Below are 20,366 nucleotides of genomic sequence, written 5' to 3' on the forward strand. Positions count from 1 at the left end.
CATCTGACTGTGATTCATGTGTATGCTAAACCCATTCGTACACATTAGGTCCATATCCATCTACTGAAGTCTGAAGAAGGGTCTCAACCCGAAACGTCACCCATTCCTTCTATCCAGAGATGCTGCCTGTCCCGCTGAGTTACTCCAGCATTTTATGTCCCTATACTTTCCACTGGGTGGTGAATATTTGGAATGAGCTAACGAGGAGGTAGTAGAGGCTGATACTATACTTTCCTGTCTAAATGCCTTTTATGCATTGTGCCACCGTGTTGCCCCCACTTAACATAAAGCAAATTAATAAGAAGTATTTTTCTTTCTCTGACAGATAGAAAACATCATCATACGGATGCAGGATGAAAAAGCAGGTGGAGTTCCTATTCGAACAGTGAAGAGCTTTCTGTCAAAGATTCCCAGTGTCATCACAGGCAAGTCTACTTTTCATTCCTTGGCTAGCATTTCCATAAAGCTGATGCAACTAATCCCACACTGCAAACGTATGAGTTGATATAAAATATAATAACAGGCAAATGATTATTTTTAAAAAATTGCTGATACTTGCAATATGACGGAATAGCAGAAAATATTGGAAAATTTCAGCAGGACTGGCAGCACTTGTGGAAAGAGAAATGCTATTACTGTTTCAGGTTGAAGAGTCTTCCTCAGAACCAGGAAGGAGAGAAGGCAAACCTTTCTGTTGGCTTTGGTGTCACCTTCTCCTAGCTAACTACATTTTCCTTGATCTATATCTCTTTTGATGTCTCATTTTCACACCTTACCCTTCTTTATCTCTTGCTCATTCTCCCCTGACTCAGTCTGAAAAAGGGTGTCAACCTGAAACTTCCTTCTACCCGGAGATGCTGCCTGTCTCGCTGTCAATCCAGCATTTTGTGTCTATCTACAGAGACGAAGCAAGTTAGTGATAAACTGAAGAGAGACTGGAAGAGGATTAGGCAAGGAAATATCGCTGGTATTTGGGCTTAGGTGAAGTCTTCTCCGCTACTCAAAAATAACTTGTTTTCTCTCATTTCCAGGAACATAAAGTCTGCTTTTCTCTCCATAGATGTACTTGACCTGATGAGCATTTCAAAGCAGTGAATGTGTATTAAACTCTATTTATGTTCAAACTAAAATGTGTAGAGACACTAGTCCATGCACCTCATAGATACTATGATACTGTTTTATATATGCAAGTATTTTACAGCCTATGTCTCATTGATATTCTAACAAGATTAGCAGTTTATCTTTTCCTCGCTGCATAACTAAAATCTTTCCACCTATTGGATTGCCATTTATCATTAACTCATGTTAGATTAATGCTACTTGGGTCTCTGACATCCATTGTTATTGCCAGGAGTTCACTGCTAATATCCCAATCAACATTTACTAATAAAATGGAGCTCCACTATTCTATTTTTGCATCCAAAGTGACTGGCACTTCCACCAAAGTAACATCAATAACAGCAGTTCACTTTATGAGATATTGATGAGAGAGGGGATAAGCTTTATGTAAATTTGAACACCTGATAAGATGTAAACACACAATGAAACAGAAGGTAAGACTATACAAACATTAGTGTTTTTATTTCATTCATATTTGGCTTGGGCAGCTTACGTATTGATTTCTCTAACTTCAAGTAACCTTGCTTTCCCTCTCTCTCCACCTGTCCCCCATCGTAATTCTCTGACTAATTTTATTGTCCTCCTGATTAAATTTCACCATTTGTATGTCTCATTCGCCACCTTCTCTCAGCTAACAAAGAATCATTCTGCATTTTCCTTGATCAACATCCCCTTTGATCTGTCGTTTTCACACCTTACCCTTCCATACCTCTATGTCTCCCTTTCCCCTAATTCTCAGTCTGAAGAAGGGTCTCGACTCAAAACGTCATCCATTCCTTCTCTCCAGAGATGCTGCCTGTCCCGCTGGGTTACTCCAGCATTTTGTGTCTATCATCAGTGCTTTCAAGCTGATTAAAAGTATAACTGATGTCTATTACAAACCCACTGACTCCCACAACTATCTCGACTACACTTCTTCCTACTATGCTTCCTGCAAAGACTCTATCCCCTACTTCCAATTCTTCCGTCAACGCCGCATCTGCGCCCAAGATGAGGTGTTCAATACTAGGACATCCGAGATTTCCCCATTCTTTAGGGAACAGTGGTTCATTTCTTCCATCATAGATGATGCCCTCAAAAACTCCTGTCCTCCTCGGTACCCCCCCCCCCCCCCCACCTCTGCCCTTGCTCCCCCTTCCCCTTCCCCTAGTCGCAACAGGGACCGAGTCCCCCTAGTTCTTACCTTTCAACCCATCAGCCATCGTATACAACACCTCATCCTCCAATATTTTTGCCAACAGGATCCCACCTCTGGTCACACCTTCCCATCTCCACCCCTTTCCGCCTTCCGCAGAGACCATTCCCTCCGCAACTTCCTGGTTAACTCCTCCCTTCCCACCCAAACCATCTCCTCCCCAGGTATCTTCCCCAGCAACCGCAAGAGATGCCACACCTGTCCATATAGTTCCTCCCTCGACTGTCCAGGTATCTAGACAGCCCTTTCAGGTTAGGCAGAGGATCACTTGCAGCACTTCCAAACTCATCTACTGTATCCGTAATTCAAGATGTAGACTCTTATACATCGGCGAGACCAAGCTGAATATCTTTGCTCTGTCTGCCTGGACCTATACGATCTCCCAGTTGCTAAACACTTTAATTCTCCTTCCCTTTCCCACGCTGACCTTCCTGTCCTAGGCCTCCTCCATAGTCAGAGTGAGGCTAAATGCAAATTGGAGGAACATGGTCTCATATTTCACTTGGGCAGCTTACAATCCAGTGGTATCAATTTTGATTTCTTTAACTTCAAATATCCCCTGCATTCCCTTTCTCTCCATCCCTCCCCCACCCAAGCACCAGCTTCTTGTTCTCACCCAACAAACAGCCAACATTGGCCTGTTTCCTTTATCATTGTTACTTTTTTGCATATCTTTAATTCACTGTTCTTTACCTCTCTACATCATTGTCTATGTCTCCCATTTCCCTTCCCCGTGACTTTCAGTCTGAACAAGGATCTCGACCCGAAACATCACTCATTCCTTCTCTCCAGAGATGTTGCCTGTCCCGCTGAGTTACTCCAGCTTCTTGTATCTATCTATAGTATAATTATCAGGTTTCATTACATTGTTTTTATGTTGCCAGTTACTGTGACATCAAAGGGAAAATTAAAATGTGCCAATATCACTTCAGTTTGTGTGTACATCGATTGGTTTCTCAATGGGTCACCAGAGAAAGTTTCATTCCTTGATGAATCATGCTTTCAGGTGCTTAAGTATTTTGGGGTAATTTTATGTTAAATTATCCACAGGAGAAAGACAGATTGAGTTTAGAACCAATGTTGTACTACGTCTAATGTTATATGACGCCGAATATGGATTTGAAGATTAGTAGCATTGCCAAATGTTTACTTTAGTGCTGTACTCTGATGTGAGATCCTCGATTTACAGTTACTATCAAGTCTGATTGCTCTACATGTAGATACAATGCTGAGGCTCTATAAGGCACTGGACAGGCCACATTTGGAGTACTGTGAGGAGATTTTCAAGAATGATTGTAGAATGGGTTACAAGAGTGGGTTAGCATATGATGAGCTCTTGACAGCCCTTGGCCTCTACCCGCTGGAGTTTAGAAGATTGAGGGGGGACCTCATTGAAACTTACAGAATAATGAAAGACGTTGATACAGTGGATGTGGAATGGATGTTTCCACTGGTTGGGAGAGTTTAGGACCAGAGGTCACAACCTCAGAATTAAAGGGTTCTGTTAGAAAGGAGGTGAGGACGAACTTCTTTAGTCACAGGCTAGTTAATCTGTGTAATTCAATGCCACGGAGGGCTCTGGAGGCCAAGTCTGTGGATATTTTTAAGGCAGAGATAGATATATTCTTGATTAGAATGGGTGTCAAGGGTTATGGGGAGAAAGCAGGAAAATGGGATTGTATTGTATATCTTTATTGTCATTTCCTGAGTATTCGCATACCCAGAGGAAACAAAAAAACGTTGCTCAACCAGTGTCCATTCAGTGTGCATGAAAAATAAATAGAAATAAAAAAAATACATGTATCATGAACAAATTTAACACTCTACTAAACATTCAACAGGCGTTCCGACCGGCAGCGGCACAACAGTGGCTCTGCTGCAGTGTGGGGGTTTGTGCGCGATACTTGGCAGGGGGCAAAGTCCATTTAACAGTCTTATAGCCTGTGGGAAGAAGCTGAGGAGCATCCTGCTGGTTTTGCAGCTAATGATCCTGTACCTCTTCCAAGATGGCAGGATGGAGAAAATGTCATGCGATGGGTGGTAAGGGTCTTTGATGATGGAGATGGCTCTGCTGATACATCTCTCCCTGTATATGTCCAGCAGGAAGGGGAGTGGAGCACCAATAATCCTGCTGGCGGTCTTCACTATCCTGTCTAGTTGGTGCCGTTCGTACGCCTTGCAGCTCCCGAACCAGGAAGTGATACCGTAGGTCAATGTGCTCTCGACAGTCCCCCTATAAAAAGTCCGTAGGTGTGTAGTGGGGAGACCTGCTTTACGTAGTCTTCGGAGAGGGTGAAGTCGCTGCTGGGCTCTCTTGACCAGAGCTGTGGTGTTGGCCGTGGACATCAGGTCATCAGACAGATGTAGTCCTAGGAACTTCATGCTGCTGACCCTTTCCACATCAGCTCCGTCGATGTGCAGAGGTGTATGGTGATGTTTCCCCGCCCTCCTGAAGTCAACCACCATCTCCTTAGTTTTTCCCACGTTAAGAATGAGGTTGTGGGATTTGCACCAACCTGTGAGCAGCTCCACTTCCATCCTGTACGCCGATTCATCATTGTCACTGATGAGACCCACCACTGTTGTGTCATCAGCGAACTTGTTGATGAAGTTGTTATTGAGTCTGGCAGTACAGTCGTGTGTCAGCAGACTAAACAGAAGGGGGCTTAGGACACAGCCTTGGGGTGAGCCTGTGCTCACGGCTATGGTTTTTGATGTCCTACTGCCCACCCTGACTGTCTGCTGCCATTGCGACAGAAAGTTCAGGACCCAGTTGCATGTGCCAGCATCAACCCCCAATAGCTCCAACTTCTCCACCAGCTGCTGCGGAATGATTGTATTGAAAGCAGAGCTGAAGTCTATGAAGAGGATCCTGGCATAGGTATTTTTCCGATCGAGATGTGACAATACGAGGTTCAGTGTTGTTGAGACTGCGTCCTCTGTGGATCGGTTGGCTCTGTAGGCGAACTGCAGTGGGTCTAGGTCGGCAGGTAGACTATTTTTGATGTGCTGCATAACTAGTCGCTCAAAACACTTCATTACAATGGGTGTTAGGGCCACTGGTCGAAAGTCATTATGGCGGGCTGGGTTTGGTTTCTTTAGGAGGCAGTGATCAGCCATAATTGAATGGCGGAGTGGACTCGTTTCGCCAAATGGCCCAATTCTACTCCTATAACTTGTACATGGAATGAATAACACACTCAATTTTTAATTTTGGCATCTGGGTTAAGCCAGATGTGTTGTCATAAAAATGAAGATCTTCTTCCTGCTTTTTACGTTGAAAAAACTTAATGTGATCAACGTTCAGATAATTTCATCTCATGTCATGTGGGCAGGAATCCAAAGCACAAATGTGTGCACAAATGGGCAATAACTGGCCAGATGGTGAGCTGGAAACACCGAACTGGTGTAGTTGGGAGTTGCTGTCAGCTCTGGTGCAGCCGAACTGGTTGTACATATGACTACATATGTCAAAAGGATAGATTCATCAGAGCACGGATTTAATATTAACATGGGAAATAAATAAAGAATTACATTTCCCTTGACTCTTTGCGTTAGTTAGTTCAGTTTATTGTCTCCTGTACCGACGTACAGTGAAGAAGCCTTTTGTTGTGCGATATCCAGTCAATGGAAAGACTATACATGGTTACAATCAAGCCTTCCATGGTGTGTAGGAAGGAACTGCAGATGCTGGTTTACACCCAAGATAGACACAAAATGGTGGAGTAACTCAGTGGGACAGGCAGCATCTCTGTAGAGAAAGAATGGGTGACAATTTGGGTCTTGACATCCACAGTGTTCAGATACAGGTTGAAGGGAATAATGTTTAGTGCAATATAAAGTCAAGCAAAGTCCGATTGAAGATAGTCCGAGGGTCTCCAATAGTAGCTCGGGACCGCGCTCCAGTTGTTGATAAGATGCCTGAAAACAGACAAAGTAGCATCTCCTGATAATATTCACAACAAAGCCAGACGTGCTCTTTCATTTATCGCAAGCATTCTGCAATGTGAATCCATTGTGTGCAGCACTTTCTCAGCTTGGAAGGCTGAATAGCACTCACTCATGTCACTTTATCATTGGTGTGCCTTACTCTTTATATAGGTACATATCAGACCTTTTTGATAAACACTTTCTCTAAATCCAGTGATGGAAGATTGGGACAGAAATAGAATACAGTAACTCAATCCTAATGTTAAAGTGATAGAGATTAAAATTACACAAAAGAATCAACACTGTTTATGTATTTCGAGTCCCAAGGTCAATTTTATAATAAAAAAATGTGGATAGTGCAATCCAATGGCTGTTAACGGCCTGTCCCACTTGGGCGACCTCATCTGCGAGTTCTGGCAAGTTTGCCCTCGACTCATACTTGCAGCATGGTCGACATGAGGTCGTAGGAAGTCTTCGTAACTCTCCGTCATGCTCGAGAATGGTCTCTGGGTACTCGAGGCCTCAGCTAGGTCGTGGCGTTTTTTTCAATATGTTAAAAAATGCCCCTGAGTAAAAAAAGGTCGCCATGGAAAAAATTTTATTCGTAGGTTTAGTCGTAGTAGGTCGGCTTGTTAGTCATAGGTAATCGAGGGTAGTTGAAGATAGTTGAAGGTAGTCATAGATAGTCTTCATCATAGTCGAAGGGAGGTCGAAGGAGATCGAAGGAGGTTGTCTTCACTCTCCACTATTCGGTGTCCAATTTTCCCGAAGTTAGTCATAGCTTGTCGAAGCTAGTCTTCAACATAGTCGAAGGAGGTTGAAGGTCTTCTACATAGTTGAAGGGCGTCTTCAACATGTCATTTTTTTTAAACTCTTCTAAACTCGCCAATTAGGTCGCCCAATTGGGACAGCCCCTTTAAGGATAGAAAATTGTGATGGTATCCAAAATCTATGTGCAGTTCATGATTTGGACGGATTGCATTTTTCAATATACATGTTACGCATTGAGATGGCTGCTATTTAAACAATATTGTTTTGGCTTTCACATTGAGAAATTGGTTGTACGTTGTTATGTATACATTGAACTATTCACAGGGATTGGGAAGAATATTCTTTTGTGCAAAGTTCATTTGAACTATCTGTGAGCCTTTATCTAAACACCCATTATTAAATGTAATTGGACAATTAGATGTTCTGCACCCTTTTGCAAAACAATTCGGGTCCTCTGTGTATGTGGCACGTATATAAGAGAGAGCCACTTGCATGAATTGCTGTCCTTTGTGCACGATTTTTATAAGGTCTTGAACAATGATGCAGGTCTGCGCTGGAAGTTTGATGAATTAATTAATGTTAATCAAGGGGCCATTCGTTTCTGAACTGTTGCTGGAGATTATGAGGTGTATAGTTTCCATAGGTTGCTATATTATCTTTTCATCAAAGACATAGAATGCTGGGATAATTCAGCGTGTCAGGCAACATCTCTGGAGAACATGAATGGGCAACGTATTGGATCGGAACCCTTCTGCATTCAGCCTTCTTCATTTGCATATTTTTGGGCAAACCACCCCCTCCTCAGGTGCAACCGCTGGAGATGTAACACCGGCCCACCAAGTCCACGCTAACCCACACGCTAACACTATCCTGCACACACAAGACAATTTACAATTTTTACCAAGGCCAAATTTACCCACAAACTTGTACGTCTTTGGAATGTGGGAGGAAAGCGGAGGTCCTGGAGAAACCCACGTGGTCACAGGGAGAACATGCAAACTCTAGACTAACAGCACCCACAGTCAGGATTGAACCCTGGTCTCTGGTGCTGTAAGGCAGCAACTCTACTGCTGCACCACCATATCGTCCCATGCCTTTATACTTCGTCCCTCACATCCATCCAATGACCCCAGCACCCCTTCCAGGTGAGACAGAGGTTTACATTAACATCCTTTATCCTCACCAACTGCGTTTATTGCTCCCGATGTGACCTTCTTTACTTTGACGAGACCAAGTGTGGGCTAGGCGACTGTTTTGCTGAACACTTGCATTCGGTCCACCAAGGCCTACTGGATCACCCTGTTGCTAACCATTTTTAATTCCCCTTCCCATTCCATGCTGACCTTTCAGTCCTGGGCCCCCTTCAATGCCAGAGTGAAGCCACACATTAACTGGACGAACAGTGCTGCATATTCCACTTGGGTAGTGTACAACCCTCAGTATGAACATTGATTTCTCCAAGTTTAGGTAGCTAAATAAAACAACCCTTTCCCCTTTCCCTGGCCCTTTCCACCTATATCCTTTCCTCTGGCTTCACATTTGGCACCTCTTCCCATCTTATCACACATCTCACTGCTTTGTGTCTTCTTCCCATCTCTGGCCTTTGACCACCGATCTGCCTCTCAAAATCCCACTCATCGGTCTCTACCTATCACTTGCCAGGCTTTATCCTGCCCCACCTCTCTTGCAGCTTTCTCTCCCCAACTACAATTAATCTAAAGAAGAGTTCTGTCCCGAATCATCACCTATCCTGTAAGATGCTCCCTGACCCCCCTGAGTTACTCCAGCACTTTGTGTTATTTTTCACAATCGGTATAAATTTTCAACAACACTTCCTCCTCAATAACCATGAACACGGCGGCACCTCAAGGCTGTACGCTGAGTCCGCTGCTCTACTCTCTCTATGCTCATGTCTGTGCAACCACACACAGTTACTTGATTAGTACTGGTGTCAGAGGTTATGGGGAAAAGGCAGGAGGGAGGGAGAGATAGATCAGCCATGATTGAATGGCGGAGTGGCGTAATTCTGCTCCTATCACTTATGATTTTATGATCTTACAATGCCATCTTTAAATTTGCTGAAGATACCACCATAGTTGGATGAATAACAGGTAACCATGAGTGCAGGAGGGAGACTGAAAATTTGTTCAAATGATGTCAGAACAACAATCTTGCTCGCAACGTTAGCAAGACCATGCAGCTGATTGTTAACTTCAGGAAGGGAAGGTGAGGCATCCATGATCAGGTCTTCATCAATGGGACGGTGGTGAAGAGAGTCAATGGCTTCAACTTCCTTGCAGGGGCGTGCATATCTGTTAATCTTTCCTGGGCCCAACATACAGCTACAATCACAAAATGTTCATCAATGCCTTCAGTTCCTAAGACGATTGAGGAGATTTGACTAGACCATGGGTGACAAGGTCCGTGCCCTGAAAGGTTTTAATGTAGGGTGACTTGTACAGCAGTCTTTCAGTACTTCCTTCCTCGATAAACAAACGTCTTTGTTTATGTGGTGTTAGCCTACAGTTCACTGAATGTATCGAATTCCTATTAACAACTTGCTGATTGGATTTGACTTGACATAAGAGTTGTGACCTGATTGTGATGCTGACGAGAACCCTAGAATGCAGCGCTATCATTTCCATAAAGATGGTTTGAGAAAGCAAAAATAATTGCTGCTGTGAAAAGCAAAAAAAAACTGGAAATGCTGTTTGCCTGAAACAAAAACAGATAATGCAGGAAACACTCAGCGGGTCAGGCAACATCAATGGAGAGAGAAATATCGGTAATGTTTCAGTTATTGTTTCATTGTCAGAAACGGGAAAGGGAGGAAATAGGTTAGTTTTAAGTTGCAGAGAAGATGGGGAGAGATGGATGGGACAAATGAATATCTTTAATTAGGTGAGGCCAAGGTTGATATGGTTCACCTCTGCCCTTTGTCACATTCTCCACTCACCTACCAATTAATCCCCCCTCTCCTGTATCACTTGTCCAGTTTTGTCCCACCCCACCTCACTTTTCCAACTTTCTCCCCCCTACCACGGCCAGCCTAAAGAAATGTCCCGACCCAACACCTAGCCTATCCAGTCCCTCAACAGATGCTGCCTGACCCGTTAAGTTCCTTCAGCACTTTGTGTTTTGTTATTTACTGAGTTGTAGCTCAGGTTATAGACATGGGCAGGCTTTATGAATCTATTATGAGATTCATTTTCAATGGAAAAGTTAACAAGAGCAGGAATGTAAAATGCATGCATGCAGGATTACACCATAATATAATTTATTGTAGATTAGTGCATTTATTATCTAACGTTGAAGCCATTTGATATGCTAGTCATGTATTCCTTTGAGATAATTAATAGGAAAAAAGAAGCCAACAAAACTACGAGAGAGAGAGAGAGAGAGAGAGAGAGAGAGAGAGAGAGAGAGAGAGAGAGAGAGAGAGAGAGAGAGAGAGAGAGAGAGAGAGAGAGAGGAGAGAGAGAGAGAGAGAGAGAGGAGGCCGAGAGGAGAGAGAGAGAGAGAGAGAGAGAGAGAGAGGAGAGAGAGAGAGAGAGAGAGAGAGAGAGAGAGAGAGAGAGATGAGAGAGAGAGGAGAGAGAGAGAGAGAGAGAGAGAGAGAGAGAGAGAGAGAGAGAGAGAGAGAAATTTGATTACATGTGAGAAAATTCTCATTTAGTTTTTTTGAGGAAGGAAGCCTGAGTTTTCCAAGAATATGTAAGGAGACATGCTGTCCAGCTAAAAAAACATAAATTGTATGCCAATAGTCTTAGCGCTGGGTCTCTGCCACTAATGCAGCAGCTGCTCCGCTGCACCACCATGCTGCCGGTTTGGTTAGAGCAGTGGTTCCCAACGTGGGGCGTACGCCCCACAGGCGGGCAATTGAGCGCGACTGAGGAGGTCTGGGTCCAAATTTCCGATTTTTTTTTTGGGGGATTTTCCATCAGGTAAACATATGTAGTTTATGTTTCAGATGTTATTTTGAGTAAATAATTTTTTTTGGGGTAAAAAAGGTCTTTATTGTGTAGTTATTACATAATCACCGCGCCATCGCTCTTCATGCACGTCGCACGAAGCGCGCGAGGTCATGGGAGAACCTTATTTATTGAATTGGATTTAGAAATGCGATTCAAAGAGCTTTTGCTAAGTTACCCTTATAATATCTATTTCCTCCGTTTTCTCTCAAGGGAAATCAAGGGGGGGTGGGGGGCATCAGGATTTTAGAGGTGATTAGGTGGGGCATGGCCAAAAAAAGGTTGGGAACCACTGGGTTAGAGGGAACTGGAAGAGCCTACAGAGAGGGTGGGGGGAGTGAGCATGTTGAGAGATTACTATCGTCAGGGCTAGAGAAAGAGTTGAGAAAGAAGAGAGAAGCAAATGCACTGTGGAGGAAAAAGGGTGTAGACATTCTACTACACAGATTGAGATAATGCTGATAGGAGAGGAGGCAAAGGTATGGAAAGCCCCTCACTTTGTGGATGATTTTCTGTTGTAGAAGCAGACATATTAACTTTAATTCCTTTACTTTTGATCTTGTTTTTTTTATTCCGTTTTGCTTATATTTCAAAACGTTGATCTCCCTTCCCTTCCCTCTTTCTTCCACGGTCACCCCCTCATCAGGCCAGGTTCCCCAGTTTCTCTGTCACTCTCATACTATGCACAAAATTTACCCTGGCCTCTACCTCCCTGCTACTGAACGCAGTGCCTGTAAAAAGGTGGAGATACAAGAGACTGTGGTTGCTAGAAGCTTGAGCAAAATACACATGCTGGAGGAACTCAATGGGTCAGGCAGCGGCAGGGGGGAGAATGGACTGGCAACAATCTAACCATAAAAATTGTCTGTCCATTTCCCTCTCCAGATACTCCCTGAGCCGCTGAGTTACTCCAGCACGTAGTGTTTTGACATAAGGTGGAAACTGATTAAGTCGGTGTAGGTGTGCAAGACAGACGGGCACGACACAGGAGAGTACAGAAGCTTACAAACTGAGGAAATGAGAAATAGATTTTTGGAATGAAAGGTGAAGCTCCACCTGTCCCCCCAGATCCTGACCAACGTTTACCGCTGTACCATCGAAAGCATCCTGACCACCTGCTTCACGGTATGGTACAGCAGTTGCACCGTAGTGGACAGGAAGGTACTACAACGGGTGGTGAAAACCACGCAGTACATCATCGGTGCCCCGCTCCCTGCCATGGATGCCCTCCACCGAAAACGGTATCTGAGACGGGCCGGGAAGATCATTAAAGACCCCTCCCACCCCAACCATGGACTGTTTGCCCTCCTCCCATCAGGGAGGCGATACAGGAGCCTCAGGTCTCGTACTAGTAGGATGAGGAACAGCTTCTACAATAATACCATCACATTGCTGAACTCGGAGTCCCGCCGATAGATTTCTCCAGTCTCTCCGTCCACATTGTTTGCTTATTCTGTATTTTTATTTCTATATTTCACTATTACTACGGACTGACGCTAAACTGCATTTTGTTGTACCCATACTTGTATCTGTGCAATGACGTTAAAGTTGAATTGAATTGAATTGAATTAAATTGAAGAGAAAACAATTGAAAGGTATAAGAAAGACAGAGAAAAAGAGAGAAAAAAAACCGCAAAGATGCAAGGATGAAGCTATTGGGCGAAAAATATTTTAATTCTCAAATCACACAAAAACAATTTCTACCTTATTGGAAAGCTGTTTCAGTCCTCTGCTAAAGAGTTATTTACTCAGCTATTTTGGAAGCAAATAGATCGCCTGAAGTGTTTGATGTGATATAATGCACTATAATTCCTATTGCATTTAAATTTAGACCCTATAATCTTAATAGCACTGTAATATTCAGCCTCAGCAGCATGCTGATGTATGATAACAACTTGATACCCCATTAAAGGGCGGCAGTTCAATTCTTAATCCAACACAACACTTAAGTCGTGACCTTGGACAATTATATCAGTTTTATTGTAAACTCCCTTGGTTACGTTGAAAGGCTGTTACACAGAAGAGTGTTATGCTGAGTGTTACCACGGGTGCAGTGCCGTCCGCCAATTGTTATCAAATGGGAAACATGTATTCTCCATCCAAATAGATTAATGGCTATTGTCTGAGTTAGTGTGATTTGTGGAAGGGATAAACTGACAGTAAATCATGCACAGACTGCACCTTAGTGCTACTTGCATCAAATGGCTGAAAAATCTGAATATTCCCACATGTAGAGAGACCAGATAGCATCTACAAATGTGTGTGTGATTAACCTGTGTTCATTTGAAGATGTTGTAAGGGTTAATATCGTCACAACGGCTGTTGCAGTTGTACAAGATGTTGGTGAGGCTGCATTTGGAGTATAGAGTTCAGTTTTGGTCACCCTGCTAAAAGAAGGATGCCATTAAGCTGGGAAGAATACAGAGAAGATTTACAAGGATTTGATCAGGACTCAAGGGCCTGAGCTATAGGGAGAGATTGGGCAGGCAAGGACTTATTTTCCTTGGAAGGTAGGTGGCTAAAGCGTGACCTTATAGAGGTGTATAAAATTATGAGGGCATTGATAGGCTGAATGCATAGAGTCGTTTATCCAGGGTAGGGGTATCTAGAAGCAGAGGGCATTGGTTTAAGTGGAGGGTGGAAAGATTTAATAGGAACCTGAGGGGCAAATATTTCACTCAGAGGGTGGTGGGTATATGGAATGAGCTGCCCAAGGAGGTAGTTGAGGCAGGTACAATAACAACATTTAAAAAACAATTGAACGGGTACATGGATAGGAAAGCATTTGAGGGATATAGGCCAACTGCGGGCAAATGGGACTAGCATGCATGGGACAACTTGATCGGCATGGATGAGTTAGGCTAAAGGGCCTATTTTTGAGCTGTCTGACTATAATGCTCTGACTAGTGGGAATGGAAGGACCAAGTACGGGACAGTGGGATGGGTATAGGTAGGTACTTGATGGCTGGCATGGAGATAGTAGGCTAAATGCCAGTTTCTGGGCTATATGACTTTATTAGTGCCTCCCTACATTGTTTTGGACACTTACATCCAGCAGGTGCGTAACTGTGCTGCAGCTGACCTTCCCACCTCAGCAGAAGGTCTGCTCTTGTCAGCCATGAGCAGTTAGCACCATTTCAAGCAAAAACACAAATTGCTGGACCAGAGCCAAAACATTGTCTGTCCTTTTCCTCCACAGATGGCGTTTGACCCACTAAATGCTTCCAGCAATTTGTGTCTATCTTTGGTGTAAACCCGCATCTGCACTTGTTCACAATGTACCAGGTGTAACTTCATCAGTTCCTTATGCAATTGCAGTAAAATAATTTCACTCTTGAGCTGCAATCCTCTTAAATCAAGGCCTTCCTGTTAGTTCTGCACATGTATATTTGGTTTCAGTAACTTGCAGGTGCATGAGTTGTATACGAGAGGCAAAGTGGTTAGTGCATAGCAAGTTTCCACCCTGTGGCCACCCTGACATTTGTTGCCTAAGATCAGACATAGTTGGCACTGCTGGAGATTGTATCGAGTATTGGACTGCATGATGTGTTCTGGTTTGTCACATACCAGCTGGACACTGAGGGAGAGGAATTTACTTTCTGCATATGATGTACATTCAGGTTGCCACATGAGTGCAGTAATTGGTGAATTGCACCACAGGGAAGTTGACAGTACTTGTAGAGCTGGTTCTTCATTCTGCCTGCTGTTCTTAGGCAAGGAAGAATGATACAAACATAGAAACATAGAAACATAGAAAATAGGTGCAGCAGTAGGCCATTCGGCCCTTCGAGCCTGCACCGCCATTCAATATGATCATGGCTGATCATCCAACTCAGTATCCTGTACCTGCCTTCTCTCCATACCCCAGATCTATTTAGCCACAAGGACCACATCTAACTCCCTCTTAAATATAGCCAATGAACTGGCTTCAACTACCATCTGTGGCAGAGAATTCCAGAGATTCACCACTCTCTGTGTGAAAAATGTTTTCCTCATCTCGGTCCAAAAAGATTTCCCCCTTATCCTTAAACTGTGACCCCTTGTTCTGGACTTCCCCAACATTGGGAACAATCTTCCTGCATCTAGCCTGTCCAACCCCTTAAGAATTTTGTAAGTTTCTATAAGACCCCCCCTCAATCTTCTAAATTCTAGCGAGTACAAGCCGAATGTATCCAGTCTTTCTTCATATGAAAGACTGGATATTGGTAGGAAGGAACTGCAGATGCTGGTTTAAACCGAAGGTAGACACAAAATGCTGGAGTAACACAGCGGGACAGACAGTATCTCTGGAGAGAAGGAATGGGTGATGTTTCGGGTTGAGACCTTTCTTCAGACAATACAATACGGTTTTATTCGTCACATTGCACATAAAGTGCAAGTGAAATGAATTCGACCCGAAACTCCACCCATTCCTTTTCTTCAGATATGCTGCTTGTTCCCGCTGAGTTACTCCAGCATTTTGTGTCCATCTTCGGTGAATGATATTTATTGGCTCTATGCAAATCTGGACATTGATCAGGGATATGTGGCAAAAATCTTCAATTTCCAGCGGGAAAGATCGTAAATCCTAAAAATGTCTGGTCACCGTGACCTTAGATGGCTAGTAAAGTGTCTTTATGTGGCTCCGCAGTTTTAGCTCTAAGTATGCGGCATGACACAGTGGTGACATATCACTGAAGTGCCACAGGATGCTAATTAATTGAGGTCTGTATTTAAACCCCATGAACTATTTACTCAAAGGATATAAATTAATAACTTAAGCATGACTTGAATATTCTGCATTGCATACGTTTGGATATTTATGAATTAAGTAAATTTTGAAAACCTTTATTGAAGTGAAGTTGCATCATGTCTTGACCTTTGCTCTGATTCAGGGAGTAGATACATCCTTGGTATCCCCAGATGTATATACGCTCCTGCTGGGATCCTTTCTTTCCACTGCTTCTCGTTCCTTTTTGATCGGTTTGTGGCCTAGAATACCCAAGGACCCCTGGCAATTGTGGAACATCAGAGATCAAGACACAAATCCTGCTGCAGGTAGCTAGCTCCCTTGGCAATTTTAAAGATGTGTTGAGTTTAAAAAAAAATGACTAGCTGGTAAAACTTAGCAGCCAGTCCAAAAGATGCTGATGATCCATTTCAACGGTGAAAACTGGGACCATTTCAGTTGCTCTACATGTATTTAGTTTAGTTTAGAGATACGGCGTGGAAACAGAGCCTTCGGCCCACTGAGTCCGCTCCAAACAGCGATCACCTGTGCACTGGTTGGCTCCTACACACTAGGGACAATTTAGAGAAGCCAATTAGCCCGCAGCCGTGCACGTCTTTAGAATGTAAAAAAAACCACGGTCACGGGGAGAATGTGCTAACTACGTAATGACAGCACCCGTAGTCAGGATCAAACCCGAGTCTCTGATAAATTAAGTCAGCAGCTCTACCGCTGTGCCACCATGTCGCCCACAAGTCATCCTTGCTCTGTGAGTTTGCTGCATGGAGTAGCTCTGTCACTGAACCCCAGTTTTGCATCATTGGTTTCATATTAATGCACACTATGATTGATGATTCAATCTGTTTACTTTGAATAAGTATATATTGGAAACATGGTAGCAACCTAGCATAACTCATGCACGTCGGATATCACACTTGAATAAAATCTGTACCTAAACAATGTGAGTGCAAATCTTACAGCCATTGATTCTTCTGGAGAAACTCTAATGACATCCCAATTCTCTCTCGATGTGAAACGAAATGACAAATGTATGAAGTGGCAAAAGGATTAATACTTAATACTTAATAATAGCTTATTCAAGTTCAAGTGCAAGTGAGTTTATTGTCATCTGTCCCTGATAGGACAATGAAATTCTTGCTTTGCTTCAGCACACGGAACATAATAGGCATTGACTACAACACATGAATAAATAAACTGATAAAGTGCAAATAACAGATAATGGGTTATTAATGTTCAGAGTTTTGCCCGAGCCAGGTTTAACAGCCTGATGGCTGTGGGGAAGTAGCTTTTCCTGAACCTGGTCATTGCAGCCTTCAGGCTCCTGTACCTTCTACCTGAAGGTAGCAGGGAGATGAGTGTGTGGCCAGGCTGGTGTGGGTCTTTGATGATACTGCCAGCCTTTTTGAGGCAGCGACTGCGATAAATCCACTCGATGGAAGGAAGGTCAGAGCCGATGATGGACTGGGCAGTGTTTACTACTTTTTGTAGTCTCTTCCTCTCCAGGGCGCTCAAGTTACCGAACCAAGCCACGATGCAACCGGTCAGCATGCTCTCTACTGTGCACCGGTAGAAGTTAGAGAGTCCTCCTTGACAAACCGACTCTCCGTAATCTTCTCAGGAAGTAGAGGCGCTGATGTGCTTTCTTGATAATTGCATCAGTGTTCTCGGACCAGGAAAGATCTTCAGAGATGTGCACGCCCAGGAATTTGAAGCTCTTGACCCTTTCAACCATTGACCTGTTGATATAAACGGGACTGTGGGTCCCCATCCTACTCCTTCCAAAGTCCACAATCAGTTCCTTGGTTTTGCTGGTGTTGAAGGCCAGGTTATTGTGCTGGCACCATATGGACAGTTGCTCGATCTCTCTTCTATACTCGGACTCATCCCCATCAGTGATACGTCCCACAACAGTGGTGTCGTCAGCGAACTTGATGATGGAGTACGCACTATGACCGGCTACGCAGTCATGAGTATAGAGTGAGTACAGCAGGGGGCTGAGCACGCAGCCTTGAGGTGCTCCCGTGCTGATTGTTATCGAGTCTGACACATTTCCACCAATACGAACAGGTCTGTGGATGAGGAAGTCGAGGATCCAATTGCAGAGGGATGTGCAGAGACCCAGTTCTGCGAGTTTGGTAACCAGCTTGGAGGGGATGATCGTATTAAATGCCGAGCTGCAATCAATGAATAACAGCCTGACATATGAGTTTTTGTTGTCTAAGTGGTCCAGAGCACAATGGAGGGCCAGTGAGATCGCATCCACCGTGATCTGTTGTGGCGGTAAGCTAACTGCAGTGGGTCCAGGTTTTTGTTGAGGTAGGAGTTGATTTGCGCCATGATCAACCTCTCGAAGCACTTCATCACCACAGGTGTTAGTGCCACAGGTCGATAGTCACCTTACTCTTCTGGGGCACTGGTATAATTGATGCCCTTTTGAAGCAGGTGGGAACTTTAGACCTCAGTAGTGAGGTTGAAAATGTCCGTAAAAACTCCAGCCAGTTGGTCCGCACAGGTTTTTAGAACATGACCAGGTATACCATCAGGTCCACGCGCATTTCGTGGGTTCACCCCTCTGAAGGATTTCCTGACGTTGGCCTCTGTGACTGTAGGATTCACAAGAAACTGCAGATACTGGACAAAATGCTGGAGGAACTCAGCAGGCCAGAAAGCATCTGTGAATGAATGGCATTTTGGGTTGGGACCCTTCTTTGGAGGAAGTCTCTTATAGCAGTATTGGACAAAGATCTTAGAGCTCTATGATCTTTGGTATTGGGTAAGAACCTCAGAAGCCAAGCAGGTGATCAACATTCTGCAGTGTGAGAGCTTCATTCACTCAAAGAGGTTTCTGTCAAATATACAAATAGCAGATAGTTCTCCCAAAAAAAAATCAAGAAAGTGCAGATGCTATCTTGCACAAGACTCCAGCTTGCACGACCAACAACATCCTCACTCTGTACTTGAAGTGTTTGAAGATTGTCCCAAAGGAACAGGAAAACAAGAGTGCGTTTAGAAGCACTTCAGTCCTATTCCTCTGGTAGATCGTGGCCAAGCTGTGACCTATTTTCCTATGCTCCATGTGATCTCACCCCCGATACATGTGGTCAACAAAATGTAGATTTATAAGATTCAGCGAATGTGCAAATAATTAATGTTCAGGCTGACATTGTCCCACAAGTTAAGGCAATTTGGAGACACAAGAGACTGCAGATACTGGAATAATGAGTGAAACCCAAAGTGCTGGAGGAACGTAGCAGATCAGGCAGCCTTCTGTCTGAACACGGATCCTGATCTGCAACACCGTCTGTCCTCTTCTCTGCACGGATGCTGCCTGACCTGTGAGGTATCTCCGGCAGTTTGTTTTTATATAGACAATAATTACCGATTAAATATTATTTAAATGAGACAATTTGCCCTTGCATCTTGTGTGTAAGGTTAATGCCTTCCCTCCACTGTATCCAGGATTACTTACTCAACATTGACCCAAGAATGTGTAGGAAGGGACTGCAGATGCTGGTCTAAACTGAAGATAGACACAAAAAGCTGAAGTAATTCAGCGGGTCGGACAGCATCTGTCTGATCTGCTGAATTGACCCAAGGATGTTGTGAGCTGCAATTTTTAATCTTTTGTTTTGATGGCACTTCATTCAGGGTGCCCAAGCTATCAGAAACAGTAGCACAGAAGTGAAGTATTTGTTTTCCATAGAAGGTTGTGACTGCTGTCAGTCATTGAGATAACAACCAACATAGATAATTTCAGCAGAGAATAACTCCTCATCAGAAAGCTATTATTCACTTTCACAAAATAGCCCGTTATCTATGTTCCAGCTTGTACTTAAAAGATATTGAGGGAAAACATGACAATACATGCAACCTGCTACAATACCATGTTGTCTGCTTTGTGTAAAGGACATTGTTTTACTGAATTTTCCACCTGGTTTATTTGGCCTGTTAGTAGATTTATCTTTCTGTGCAGGAGCTGAAAATTAATCTCATATTTTATTGGAAGCCCATTTATTTACGAATGCAGCATTTAAATGTGCCTATTGCTGGAATAAATTGATACCAGGAGCCAACCACCTGGTGCACTGTAGATATGCAGATGAATAGAACCAAACAATGATGTATGCTGCAAATGTTTGCTGAGAGATCTTTTCAACATTTATTCTGAATAATTTTTGATTCCAAAGTAGGGCCAGATTTGATTTTGCCAAGTGCTATTTCAGAGATTTGAGTTCTCATACTCTGTGCACAGCTGCCATAGGGATCCAAGATTGAGGAGATGCAATGGCTTGTTCAGCCGTTCCTTCTAAATACATGACCTCTATCATTGAGAAGGACAGGAGCACCAGGTGTTTGAGAACACCACCATTTGCAAACTCCCCAATCTATCCCACAATAACTCAACTTCAAAATGTAACTACATTATAATAAAATTCAAAATGCAGGGTCACACAGCTGTGGTCTGAGGAGACGGAGGATCTACTTCAGGACTGCATTGATTCAGTGGAGTGGAACATGTTCAAGACCACTTCACCCAGCTTGAATGTGAATACCTCAGCAATCATCAGTTTCATTGAGAAATACAGTGACGACCGTATTCTGACCAAGATAATTAGGGTTCATCTTAACTAAGAGCCTTGGCTGAACAGGG

At 43.6% G+C, this 20,366-nt stretch overlaps 1 protein-coding gene across 1 annotated transcript in view; it reads left to right on the forward strand.

Moving 5' to 3' along the window:
• The window catches only part of LOC129700391 (regulator of G-protein signaling 6-like), a 411,071-nt gene that overhangs the window by 291,993 nt on the left and 98,712 nt on the right, over positions 1 to 20,366 (forward strand). Inside the window, exon 2 of the mRNA XM_055640840.1 lies at positions 326 to 425. Coding sequence (XP_055496815.1) covers positions 326 to 425 — 100 coding nt within the window. The remainder of the gene's footprint in view (positions 1 to 325; positions 426 to 20,366) is intronic.

The sequence above is a fragment of the Leucoraja erinacea genome, chromosome 9, assembly GCF_028641065.1.
Source record: "Leucoraja erinacea ecotype New England chromosome 9, Leri_hhj_1, whole genome shotgun sequence".
In the NCBI taxonomy this organism is placed as follows: Eukaryota; Metazoa; Chordata; class Chondrichthyes; order Rajiformes; family Rajidae; genus Leucoraja; species Leucoraja erinaceus.